Source organism: Sabethes cyaneus, chromosome 2, assembly GCF_943734655.1.
Source record: "Sabethes cyaneus chromosome 2, idSabCyanKW18_F2, whole genome shotgun sequence".
Taxonomy (NCBI): Eukaryota; Metazoa; Arthropoda; class Insecta; order Diptera; family Culicidae; genus Sabethes; species Sabethes cyaneus.
The window spans coordinates 171,245,183-171,259,543 of NC_071354.1; the positions used below are offsets into that span (position 1 = coordinate 171,245,183).

At 38.4% G+C, this 14,361-nt stretch overlaps 1 protein-coding gene across 1 annotated transcript in view; it reads right to left on the reverse strand.

Moving 5' to 3' along the window:
- Positions 1 to 14,361, reverse strand: part of LOC128736342 (protein qui-1) — an 84,542-nt gene that overhangs the window by 27,548 nt on the left and 42,633 nt on the right. Inside the window, exons 8-9 of the mRNA XM_053830819.1 lie at positions 5,304 to 6,204; positions 4,790 to 4,990 (exon numbers count right to left, since the gene is read on the reverse strand). Coding sequence (XP_053686794.1) covers positions 4,790 to 4,990; positions 5,304 to 6,204 — 1,102 coding nt within the window. The remainder of the gene's footprint in view (positions 1 to 4,789; positions 4,991 to 5,303; positions 6,205 to 14,361) is intronic.

The window sequence follows — 14,361 nt, forward strand, 5'->3', positions numbered from 1 at the left end:
TAAATTTAGTATCTCACTTTTAAGGGAATTAATCACCCAAAGATTTCTCTCACAAGAAGGGGCTTGTTATACCAGAAAATGTTCCTAAGGACACTACATGCGAAAAACTTCCCGTTTTGGCGCTATATCAAACGATCACGTATTTCGCTGTTTGGACCACTGTGCAATGGTTCGTTTACAAACCGGAACTTTTATTGAAATCTTATAAACGTACATTTTAATCGTGAAATCGGTTACCTAGGAACATCGTGCGTTATTTCTATCATATGATTATTAAATATCAAAAGTATCAAAAGCATGATAGCTTTTATACAGCTCTCTAATAAAGTAATCAGAGTTTTTAAGCAAGTTCTATGACCGAAGGATGCCTAAAGGTATCTCGCGCAATCAATGTTTTTGATGAACTGCCAATCAGACACGTTTGTCTCGCGATAGCTTTCGTGCCTAGCAACAAATGTCTATCGGTATTTATTAACTGACCTCGCGCGATTTCGAACGAATCGAATGTGTTGATAGCACATAACTTTCGGTATGGTAAACTGATTTCTCATAGTTTTTTCTTATATCGGTATGTCGGATCCCCACTACCTATTTTGCACCAAAAACGTCCTCAAATCGTACGTGAGCTCGAGTGACAGTGATCGCACCACCTGTCTCGGTGGATCCAGATCAATTCCTTTCCACTAACAACAACTTCTTCCTGTGACACTTGAAGGATGATGCAGAGGATTCTTCGGTCTCTAGTAGCAGCAAGTGTCGGACTAACATTTCATTCCCTCCCAAATTGACCTGCTTCGGCGTGGCCAGCTTTGCTATTGATAATCACAAGGAATTAGATCACCAGGAAATGCACACTGAGAATAATCTTCTACTCCCAAGCATCATTTTGATGGTTCTTTGTGCAATCTCAGGTGATCTATGTAGACCAATCGCGGGCAACTCACGGGCGGTCAAACTATGCTATGCTGCTACTGTCACATTTATTTTGTGTTGTTTTTATCTCTACTGTTCCATTTTCAGTCCCGTTTTTTTGTTTTTTTCCACTCTCGTTTTTTATTTTCTATCCCATTCTATTCTATTTTTTTGTCTGTTCTGTTCTACCTCTTATTATATCTTGTTTTTCTTCCTTTTCAGTTCAGTTCACGTTCCATCCGGATAGTATTCCGTTTTCATTTTTTTCAGTCAATTTCTCTCTTTTTCTGTTCTCTTTTCTCTATTTCCGTGCACCCGTATTTTTTCCTTTTCTTTTCCTCTTTTTTCGTACCCTTTTTATTCTTTTCTGTCCAGTTTGTTCTCATATCGATTTCTTCATCGTTGTTTGTTTTCCATCTTTTATTTCATTTTTCTTCTTTTCTCTCCGTTATCCCTTTTTTCTGTCCAGTCTCCTCTTTGTTTACCTCGTTTTACCCTTTTTCTCCCGGTTTCTTCCTTTCCACTTTTTTATCTTTTTACGACCCATTGTTCCTCCCATTGTGTAACGATTCTTCATTTTTCATTTTTCTTTCATGCCAGTTTTTCTTCTTTTTCTCTTTCTTGCGTTTTTTCTTCTTTTTCTATCCCGTTTGTCCAGTTTTTGTCACGTTTTTCCCCGTGTTCTTTTCCAGTTTTTTTTTCAGGACCAGTAAGAGACTGATTACCTCTAGACCCATCGGTAATTTTTTGTGAAACTTATCTTTAAACTGGATTCAAAATTTAAAATGAATACAAATTGGTTTAAAATTGGACTTGAAACTGGATTTGAAATAGGATTTGAAGTTGAACTTAAAAGCATTTAAAATTGGACATGAAAGAGGATTTGAAATTGTACTTGAAGTTGAACTTAAAATGAAAGTTGAAATTAGACTTACAAAAAAAAGTAAAGCCATGACGTCCTTAAGAACGTTTTTATCAACAGACTTCGCAGCCGGTTATTAGAGTACAGAACAACTACGGGGTTAGTGCAAAGATCCTACTGATTCAATAGCAGCACATAGTCGAGATTCGAACATACGACGACTACCTTGTTAGGCCAGCATCGTACCCCGTAGCTAACTGGGTAATCAGGACAGACTTGGAAATGGACATGAAATTAGGCTTGACATAAAACTTAAAGTACGAATTAAAAATGGACTTTAATTTAGATATAAATTGAATTCTAATAGCAATTGAATTCGGATTTGGAATTGAACTTAAGACTAGGTAGACATAAAATTAGACTTGAATTCAGTGTTGAAATTGGGCATAACATTAGAATTGAATTTGGACTTAAAATTAAGTTTAAATTAGGTTTTAAACTGAACTTGAAATTTAATTCAATACTGGTGTAGAAACCGAAAGTGATGAGTGACGGAGGCATATGAACCGTGAGCTGTAGTACTACTTGGAGAGATTCCCATCGTACACCTGGCGAAAGTCGGTCACTTCGCAAGGATGCCGGACGACTGTACCGTACAGATCTCTTCAAGAACCCCACAGCCACCAGGAATAGAGGGGTTCAACGTGCTAGATGGCACAACCAGGTTAAAGCCGATGCTTGTGTCGAGATGCTCAAAGAATTAGCACCGAGTAACCCAGCACCGAGTACAGTAGACTACAGTAGAGACTAGAGAAAAATTCTTGATTCAAAAAATTGTGTCAAGAAATGCATACCGAAATTTTTAACCTCGGCTGGTATTTCATGGGCCATAATATTCAGGAGTCGGTCGAGTCAATTTTTGGTCAACATAAAATTGTGTTTCAAGTTAGTGCCAGTGGGATTTTTAATATTTAGTATGTTCTGTATAACCTGGATTGTACTATTACATCGCACAGGTCAATAACTAATTCTTCCATTTCGAATTTGCTTATTTCCATTTTACAAATGCAAGTTGACCCATTGTATAAACACTAATTTCATTTAGCGTGAGTACAGCTAAAACCAACAAAAGCCACGTTCTACTTCCCCGGTATAACCTTTTACATTCTCCATTGTTAACTATTTACGGGCAGGATAGAATAATCTTTTTTATTGCCTCACTGACACAGTTCTGTTCAGCTTCGCCAATTGTCGCCCGACAGCAGCTTGGATCTATTGTTGCACAAGTGGGAACAGTAGGTGCTTGTGTTAGAGATTCGCAAGGAAAACAGAGTCTCTGTTACCTAACAATGTTGCCCTAAGAGATTGAAGAATGGATGCTCAATATAAGCGCCAGTTGCATTCGTAGAGCTCTCGGCGAATGAGCTTTTTTTCATGCACAGTATTTTTATCTAGGACATTAAATGCACTACACTAGGGATTCAATAGTCAAAGAGTAGCGTTGTTTGTAGGATAGAAACTGCTGAAAATGTGATGATGAAAAAATTGCTTTGATGATGCACATTTGTCGTAAAAACCTCGTTAATTACCAAGCCGATTTTTGCGATTAAAATCTGTTGTTAATTCAACTAACTTATTCAGTTGTCAAATTCAGGCTGTAGATATTACATTAATCTGTCAAACTAACAAAATCTGTCAAACTGTCAAACTAACAATTTCGAAAATTGACTTTTGTTAGAGTTTCGAAATATGACTTTTATTATGTTTCGGACACCACATTTGTTCAGAACAATATTCGTTCAGACAGCTTCAATTACCGTTAGATATCACAACTACACTAATTGATATCAAAATGACATCTAATATCACGCAACCCACTCTCCGGCAGCTTGTAACTACCAGAGCAATTAGGATGTTTTGTTCTTCACTCTGCTTGCAACCCAAGATAAGTTTCCGATCTCCGGGGTGCTGAAATTCCCCATTACAATCAATTAACTTTCCCATGAGTTTGCCTCCATCTGGAAACTTTTTTCCTACTATTATACAACACGTGCTAGTCTGTGTATAGTGGAAGTGAAACAATAATGGAGGAAAATGAAACTTTTCTCATTTCCGGCCACTAACTTATCAAACGATGAGCATGATAAAAGCAATCCAAGAAGTCACACTTAATCGTCGCAGTACTCAAAGACATGACAAATTGATATGCTGTTCGGACTACAAAAGCGCTCTGAAATTCGAAAGATTCGAAGGTGTAGTATCATAGCGTACATAGCAGATTTCTACTTAAATTTAGCGTTACTAATCCATGACGGTGATGACATTGCAATGTAATTGAAGCGAAGCAAGAAAACGGAAACTTGGAATTGTGCGAGAACCATTAAAAAACTTAAGACAAGTGACGTGGGAGGTGGAGGGGAAAATTCGTTATTCTTTTTATCGTTTTGTCCTTCGCATTGGGCGAATTGACGACCATGAAGTTTCTTCGACGTCTTATGTCACCATTTTAATGCAGTTGCGCCACTTTATGTAATGTTCAAGATATACCGAAAAGCGATTAAACGAAAATATAAAATTGAAACTCAAATCTCTATGTACCCAGCCAAATTATTTACGCTCTAAAAAGTCATTCGACACATTTGAGCGCAGCTTACATTTGATACTTCCTATGTTTTCAACCAAAATAAATTGAATTTACCGTTGTATGTTTATTAAAATATTTGAAAAAATATTAAAATACTTAAGTTTATTCAGTAAATAAACAATGACCGCCAGTTTACAGCACATCAGCTGAGCTTTGTTGTTTGAATCGTTTCTCAGCACAGTACAAACTCGTCGACACACATTATCGTTTCACTTTCCTAATTTCCCAAAGCACTCTCACATGTGTCGATGCTCCGAAAAAGTCATAAGCATTAATGGTTTGGTTGAAACATAACCGCCGCACACAGTGTACCGAAAAGCAGCGGGTGGATGGTGGTGTGGGAATACCGGTAGCCGGCTGGGTATACTTACTGGATTTTCTGCTTTGCTGCTCGCTGGAAATCTCGTCGCTTTCATCGCTGTCCGGCGGGAAAAACAGATTCACTATTTCCGAATGTACCGACCGGGAGATTTCCGGTGTCATGTAGCGCACTTTGGTGATATCCGAGCAGAGACTGTGCCGCCATACAATCAGCAACTTTCCGGACATTAGTTTTTCCCGCAGAAGCACCCCTGCACCGCCGGCCAGGTTCGTTTTCGTAGCCCAACACAGAGGATTAAAGTTCGGATTAGTTTTTCCACGCGATGAAACAAGAAGAGAGATTAAGGTAATTAAAGAGGGTTTACACAATCTAGCTAGTTTAGCACAGCGTGCGTGACAAAAATCATTTGTTTTGAAACTAAAGCATCTAAAAACTACCGTTACCACAAATGCAACCTGTTTGTGAAGTATTTGTTATACTAGCACAAAACGCTTCTGAACTTATCAACTGATGAAAATCTGCGGTTACACATTATGACACAGCAAAAACATGGAATCACGTACCCATCTCGTTTCTGACGGTGCGGAAGGTGGAAAAATTAAAGCCACCCTCGTTCGAGTCGATTAGGGCTTCCGAGTCGGCGGTGGGCATGAGCAGTTCGAGAAACTCGGTCTCGGTAAGTCCGTACTCCGAGCACGTAATGTAAATTGCCAGTTTGCTGAACCCCTTGACTCCGAAGCGGTGCTCCATTGCATCAAAAATGTTGTTCACGTACTCCTCGAAGGATTGACAGCCGTCAGCCTTCCGCACGGAAGTTTCATTCTGTTCCAGTGACAGATCGAAGAAATAGTCTAAGCACTTGAACCGTTCCTTCTGGATAGGTGTAAGCTTGAGGCATTCTATTGGCACAGTGGTCGAGACAACCAGGAAAACATTCCACGGTAAACTGATTGGAAGCCACGACAGGGCGGCCACGATGTCGCAGTCCAGCGGATTTAGCTTGTGCAGGTCATCGATAAAGAGAAACAATATCTCGTTGTGCAGATCCTCACAGTGTTTCAGTAAGTTCTGAAACCAATTATTTATGTAGAGCGGATCAAATGACGCATCCTTCGGCAAATAACCCTCCGGTATGTTGAGGATAATTGCCAACTGTTGACAGATTACTCTCAGCAATTCCAAGTTGTAGGCGGACCGGGGGGTAGCGGAGGCATACCGAATCACTCGATGAACTTTAACATGCTCGAACCAATCGGTTAGCTGTGTGTAGATGTGCGACAGCAAAACGCTCTTGCCACTGCCGTGGCCACCGTAAATGAAATATGGTGGATGCCGACTGCCGGAACGATAGTTCAACAGCACGTTCTGCCGTATCCGTTCCGGGACTTTTGATGATATGTATTTTTTTGCTGCCAAGTGCTCGTTCAAGTACATCAGATGGGTCGAATGTTCGTAGAATATTTCCTGCAACAAATGAAACAAGCATGAGAGAATGAAGAGATGATGATTAATTACGTTGAGGGAATTGGATTGCAATACTCGGAGACATCAGCAGTGGGCTTCCCTGTGGTAATTGGTCCTTATTGCACACACTGGTTGGCTGCTTGCCTCGTATGCGAAATGAAATTAAAGGCGATTGCATTTTTTAACACCAATTAACTCTACAAATTGAGTTGAGAAAAAGCTGTGTCAATATTACGAGTCGTTGCTAAAATGATAACCCATGCTATTTTGTAGATGATAATAAGATTTTTATATGTCCCAAATGTGTTTCAACTGGGCTAAGATGGTACGGTCAAATAAATCAAAATTCATAAGATAGCTGCACAAAGAGCATGACAGCTTTAACCCATATGATACTTTTGTATGTCGAAAATTATATTTTGTTTGAAGTTTTTGGAGCGTCTTAGTAGAATACGAAATCTAAAATTAAAAAAAAATAAGAAAATTTATTCAATTTAATTCTACTATGCATATTTTATTCACGACAGATACGTTTTTCGCCTACGACTAGCAGGCTTTTTTTTGTCGGAAGATTTGACCACTGCGACCATCATTTTGATCTATTGTGGTATCGAAGTTCGAAAACAGACACTGACGAAGCCTGCGAGTCGTAGGCGAAATACGTATCTGTCGTGAATAAAACATACATAGTAGAATTTAATTGGATAAGTTTTCTTCTTTTTATTTAATTTTAGATATTTTGTTTACTTTTATAATTTTTATAAAGGCAGTTTTTACAATCGATGGATTGAATTGAATCAATCGAACGGTCGAAGAAAGTAATGAAACAAAAGCGTTGATCTCAGGGGGGACACAGCGTGAAGGGGAAAGCGCGAAAAATGGTATGGATCCAGTCCGCTGTGGTTTGAAGGTTTAAGGAGAAGTTGGGTTCGACTCCAGATATAAATGGCTCCCATTATAGCTAGGTTCGATTCACGGACGCCCCAGCTTGGGTAAAGTGGATTGTTATACAAACTTAATAAGCGTTGCTTCATCGATCCTTTCTTACTTAATTTTCCGTTCTTTTCCCTTCTCCTTCTTCCTTTGAACATCTTTACTTCATTACTTTCTGTTATAAAATTGAATTAATGCGTGACCGGTCATGACCTCATTATCGGTGAATGTTATTTAACCCTAATTTGGGCGATGGGATACCCATATTGATGTACTCATTTTGATATTCAAATATTAATTGAATCATGTAGGCGACGGGCAGACGGCCGATCCGATAAATAAGTTGATAAATAAGCCCTAACATATATTTTTAATATGTTATATGATAAATTCAAGAGAGGGTCAGAATGCAGGGACATCATATGAGTGGAAAGCTGGAGGATAGAGTGAGGAGTCAGCCTGGTCTGAAACAAGATTTAGGTTACACTCTTCGAACAAACAAACCATCACGTGGGTTAAAGCCGGTGCAGCAAAATTGATTGAAATGAAATGCTAAAAGAAGACACTTTCTTATATTTCCGGAATGCGCACAAGTGTTTCTGCATGTGGGTCCGCCCAACCCTTTTTGGTCCTTCTGCAACAGCTGTAGTGTGAAGTTCATTTGACAGTCAAATTTGGATCTACTGTAAGTTTACCCACATACACTGACAGGACCTTGAACTGACGGTGGCTTCCCCTCATACATCCATACATACATACATACATACATACATACATACATACATACATACATACATACATACATACATACATACATACATACATACATACATACATACATACATACATACATACATACATACATACATACATACATACATACATACATACATACATACATACATACATACATACATACATACATACATACATACATACATACATACATACATACATACATACATACATACATACATACATACATACATACATACATACATACATACATACATACATACATACATACATACATACATACATAGTGTAAATAGTCAATTTCTGATTATGACAAAACATTGTTATTGCTTTATAGCTCCACATAAACGGGCGTAGAGCGTAAATAGCAACCCAAGAGAGAGAGAGAGAGAGAGAGAGAGAGAGAGAGAGAGAGAGAGAGAGAGAGAGAGAGAGAGAGAGAGAGATAATGCGAAAGAGTGTGAGGGAGAGAGGGTGAGTGAGAGTGAATGAGAGTGCTCGGAGTTTTCGAACGACGAGTGCTAAGAAAGATCTTCGGTGACGTACACGAAAACGGAACATGGAGGCAGATTAAGAACCATAAACTCTCCAGAACTGCGCTATGGCGAACCCAGCATCCTAAAGGAGGCTAAAGCTGGCCGGATACGGTTGGCAGGGCATGTTGCAAGAATGCCGGACAACTACTCTGTAAAGATGGTGTTTGCCTCAAATTCGGTATGAATAAGACGAACAGGGTCGCTACGAGCAAGATGGTTAGACCAGGTGGAGAGATCTGGCGGAGAGGATAGCAAATCAACTAAGTAAGAAAGTATATATGGACGATTTCTGAAAATTCGGTGTTTAATTGACTACAGCCAACGTTAGACTCTTCAAAAAAAAGTGCAAAACCTAACTTATGCCTTATAATTCGCCACAATAGATCAAATAAGTGAACGCAGTGGAGAATGTACCCAACCAGGAAAAAACACTTATACCTTTAGTACATTGCTCTTTCCAACATGCAGCAATTCTTTCGGTTCATTTAGAATTGACAATTTGTAATATTCAGTCCCGTATCTTTGTTCACTTCTCTGCTGTTTGACATAAGCGATCGCTCACTTGTACGCAAGTGATCGCTTGCGTGCTAAAACTTGTGTGTCAAAAGTGAAAAGCCAGTGTCATATTAGTTCGTTAGTGTTTTTTGTACTAAATTTGGGTTTGTGCGGGCTGCTACCGAATGGCCGAAATCCAAATGGCCGAATTCCAACAACAGTCACAGAAGGCCGAATAGCGAAAGGCCGAATTACGAATGACCGAACCACGAAAGAACGAAGCACGAATGGCCGAATCATGAAAGGCCGAATTTTCCCGGAATGCCCAAAACAACAACATTTTTATTGCTCATGTTGTGAGACCTTACACATTTTGAATAAATATTTACATCTATTTCTCTCCGCGAATTTGGAACATCCCGCTGAAAAACCTTTAAAATTTTCCCCTCTATTGCCTTTTATTGCACTTTCAGCTCTGTGATGATCCGCGTCATTGATAAGTGAAGGAGAAAAGCTTTTCGTAAAATTCTGTACTTTAGTTCTGCGTCTTATTTTTTTTATTTTGATAGATAGAGTATATATGATTGAAGATTCTTTGTTCCCCTAAGCGCGAATTATTTACGTTTATTATAGGATGCGAAGCATATTGAGCGGGTCAGTAGCAAATGTTTCCTAGATGATTCAGGACGAGATGATTCAGCCCCCCCGCAGAAACCACTACTATTTAGGTGCATATATTTTCCTAGCTTTACTAACTAGTAGGGATTATACCTTAGTTAAGTCCGAACGAGCGGCAGCGAGTAAGAACAGCATATACCCAACATTTGTGCAGGCTGAAGGCCGTGATTATTTTTGGTCGAATATGACGTTCGACCATTTGTGTTTCAGCCTTTTGTGATTCGGCCATTCGTGATTCGGCCATTTGTGATTCGGCCATTAGATATATTATGCCATTTGTTATTTCGGCCATTTGTGTTTCGGCCATTCGTGATTCGGCCATTTGTGTTTCGGCCATTCGTAGGTAATCCGTTTGTGCACTATAGAGATTCTAAGTAGTTTCAACCAAGAGTTTCTGGCAGCAGGGCCAATGATATAAACGATCGCTCCGTTTATTTTGCTTACTTGTAGTTGCACTTTCGGCTCTACCTCCATCGGCTTTCAATCGATTTCTGTGTAACTAACTAATCCTATGTGGCACTGGAAGAATAAATCCAAATACTCCCTCCCAGACCCCTAAGAGTTATATACTAAAACCTAACATTTATAGGGACGAGGGATACAACCTAATCACAAACGAGCGCGAGGTAGTCGGTAGGTGTAAGTAGTTTTTCGATGAAGCCCAGAATGGGAAATGCCCATGGAAGATAGTAATGTCCCAGCTCTTGATCTTCAAGAACTAGAAATCAAAGACCAGTAAGGCCGCCGGTAAGGACCGCCCACCAGCAAAGCTTTAAAAACATGGCTGAGCTATGCTGGCAACGGCTCTCACAAAGTTATTTCCAAGATTTGGGAAGAGGAGTAGCTACCGGAGGAATGGATGGAAGGAGTTGCTTGTCCCATATGTTAACAGGGTGATCGGCTCGACTGCTGCAACTGTCGCCACAACGCTGATAAATGCCGCTTACAAGATACTCTCCTTGAAACTGTTACGCCGGTTGTCACCGATAGCACCAGGATTCGTAGGAAATTATTATGCGGGCTTCATAGGAGCCTTCGCATCACAACTTTATTGGCTTCAAAGCAGCATACGATGTAGTCGATCGATTCCAGCTATGGTCGATAATGTACCTACACGGATTTGGGGACAAACTGACGCGACTGAGCTACGGTGGATGAAGTTGTTACCTATACTATAACAATAAAACACGAAAGTGATCCGATGCCAATATGACTATTTTCACTTATGCTTGTTAATATTAAACTGTGTATTTTCGAGCAAAATATATTTTTACCTCATAGTTTAGTGAAAACCTCCTTCGAGATTTGAATTGGATTAATTTTTTTTGTTTTGCTTTGTTGAGAATTCGGGATAAACCAATAAAATGTTGTATCAAACATGCCCTGAGTTTATACGCTAGTTAAACATGTTTTGTTAATTAAACTTGATACCGAATCCCTCACTCCCTCCCTCACACCACAAGTTTTGAATTTATATGAAAATAATTACAAATTAATCATTTGGAAATCTTATGGAGTATGGTTAGGAATAAAATTATCTGAACAATTTATTCTATTTTTTATTGATTTTAAATATCTGTCAGTGAAACTCATACGAGCTGACTTAACCAGCGAATTTCTACGCATGTTTAATAGACAGTTAAATTATGTTTCGTAAACGCGTCGATTTCTATCTGAATGATAAACGTGTTAGTATAACAACCTTTCATCATTAGATGTGTTAAGCCGGGTTTTATGACCAATTTTGTCACCGTGACCGTATCCTTCATAAGTGTGTAATAAAACTAGCATTATTGGGTGTCCAGATGTAGTTGTTGTTGTTGTTTTTATTAGCGACACTTTACACCTTTTAGTGCATTCGTGTCGGATTTAGTGATAACCGTCGTCTCTAACAACTACAAGTATCGGACTAATATTCCTAAATTTTCTCATGTAGAACAGCCTCTTGGTCGTGACCAGCGTCGTTATTGGTCAATTTGCAAAATATTGAGTCAGTAAAAATAGCACAATGAGAATGTTATACTACTCTCAAGCACCATTATCGCCATTCTATTGATTCTTCGTAAATCTTACTGGTTCATCTACCTAAGTTAGCTAATCTTTAAGGGGATTTTAAGTAACTCCAGTCAGGTCTTAGATAACGCCAACAAATTTGTATTAAGAGTACAGTACCGCCCCGCTAATCCGACAAATTTATAGTCGGATTAGCGAATTTTGACTCGATAATCCGACAGTCAAACTGACGTCAACGTGAGTTTGAAATGTGGTTTTGTTTACATCCATACGTAAACAACTCCGGAAATTTTTGAAAATATTTGTCGTAAGTACGCAATAACTATGTTTTATACTCAGTAATGCTCAATTTCGTCAACAAAATACTTTGAAATTCTTAGTTAGTGTCGAAATAAGTGCAAGCACATCAGTCTATTAAGAATAGCAATGAAAATATTTTGGCCATAGCAAACGTGAACGTAGTTAGAAGCAGCACCATGTACCATTTCCATTTAGTTAGAAAGAGTGCCATTCTGACGCCAAACGAAGGTAGTGTTCGATTGAAAGAAGTCAAGTTCAATACTTTTTAATACGGAATTTTCCGGATTAGCGAGATCCGGACTATTGAGTCGTCGGATTATTGGGTGTCGGATTAGCGGGGGGATACTGTATAAACTATGTAGATTTCGTAGCCTGGTGAAACTGTAGAAAATTCTTTTTCATACTTTGTTGTCAATTAAAAATAAATCTATATCTTTTTCATGTCACATTTGGTGATATTTAAAGATATTCGCACAATCGTTTCACAATTATTTACCATATACATAATTATAACTTGGATCAGTTGAGCCAGCAATTGCAGTAATGATAATAATGAAAAATACATATTAAACTATCTAAACTGACAACTAAAATCGCCCATGTAAAAAAGAGCGTTATTTCATCATCGATTTCATAGTTCAATTTATTTTAATTTATTCTTTCAGTGATTTCGACATTTCACTTTCTCAACTCAACCAAAAAGCAATATTCTTTGGTAGCTTCTGACTTTTGCAAGCAAAAGTTAACAATCCATACCTCATTTTCGCTCGCCGCCGGCTGGCTCACGCTAGGGTGAAAGATTTCAGCTTCCGCAGGCTTCAGAAACTCGCTTAGGTCACAGTCGGTGCTGATTGCGAGGTCCCAGCAGCGGCGGAAAATCCTTCAACATTTTCAAAGTTCATCTTCCGGCTATTTTACAGTTTCGTCATGCAGCTGGAAACAAAAGCATTTTTTTTCACAGCGACCCATTGGAACGGAAGAGAAGCAAAGGATGGCGGGAGCATAATTGAAAACTGTCATAATAACCTTTTCTGTGAGTTACGCTTCTGTACAGATTGTGCACCAAAGCTCACGATACTAAACGAAATTTAGCTCTTAAGCTGTAAAACATTTTAATATCCCGATCGGCAGTTAACACGCTGCTGGGTGGAACGAGCGTTGATAATGATTCACTGCTTCGTCGCTTGTTTTACTTTGGGACCGAGTAGCGTTAAACGGACAGCCCGGCGTTAATGGAATCACTATCTATCATCTTATTATGAAATTTACTAGCAGAGAACACGCAAGTCACAGTTGTCTATGATTTGAAAAGTTGGCCTCCTAAGCGCGACCATATTCTCTTTATAGCTGCCACATTCATGGTTACACACAAAATGCTATCCTATCGACAAAAAATTATCAATTACATAAAAGTTGTTAAATTATATTCAAATCATCAAATACTTATTTATTTATTTGCATTATAATGGGGCTTTCAACCGTTGGTTGGTTCGCCCCAATCATCAAATAACGTAATAGAACATTAGTTACAAACCAAGCCATTTCAAATTATTTCATATACTTTAAAAAATAAAACGATGTTAACGTAACTTTCTGACTAGGAGTACAGTTTGTCTAAAGCGACTTATAGACTTATAGGTATAAATACAAACGTTCAAAGCGAATATTATTAGCGACAGGCTGGAAAGTACAAAAACTGCACTTCCTTGTGGTTTAGAAGTATAATACCACTGAATCATATACTTTTAAACCGAATTAACATAAAAGATCGGCTGTCAGATAATAAATAAATGACCGCTTGCTGAATTTCAAATCGGTTTAAACATTTATTGTGTTCAATCGCGATGTCAGCGTTGATGATTTAAACAAACTTTCAAAGTTTGCTTTTCCTTTTACCTTATGAATCTAGAGATATTTTCATGTTCAGTATGATTTTCCTGCTGCGCTTGACCTTCCTTTATCCCTTTAAGCCCGAGCCCTCACAATTGTGTAGGTGAGACATGACTACTTTTAAAAAATTTTCCTTTCCTTTCTAAACGTCGTACTTTTACATATATGGCGCCAATCTCTTGTATAAACATCGTAACACATAAAAAAAAAAATAGAAAATAGCTGAAAAGAAGTTTTCTTTTGTGTTTGGATTAATTATTCTCTAGTCTTCAATATCTTGTGAAAACAGCAAAAAGTTTTATCTGTCGTATTTTCTTATTGGATCCGTATTTCGAAATTGCTTAGATAAAAATTTATTGGTAATAAGTATTTCTAATTGATGTAATTAAAAATTTACGCGAAATAACTTTTACAACTTACTTATGCACATTGTTTTTCATACCTACACAATTGTGTGGGTTCGGCCTTATTGCATACCTACTTTAACCTTTACGTTCCCGCCGGGACTTCAAAAATTAGTGTACTTGCCGTTACACTTTTGGCTCTATCTTTACTA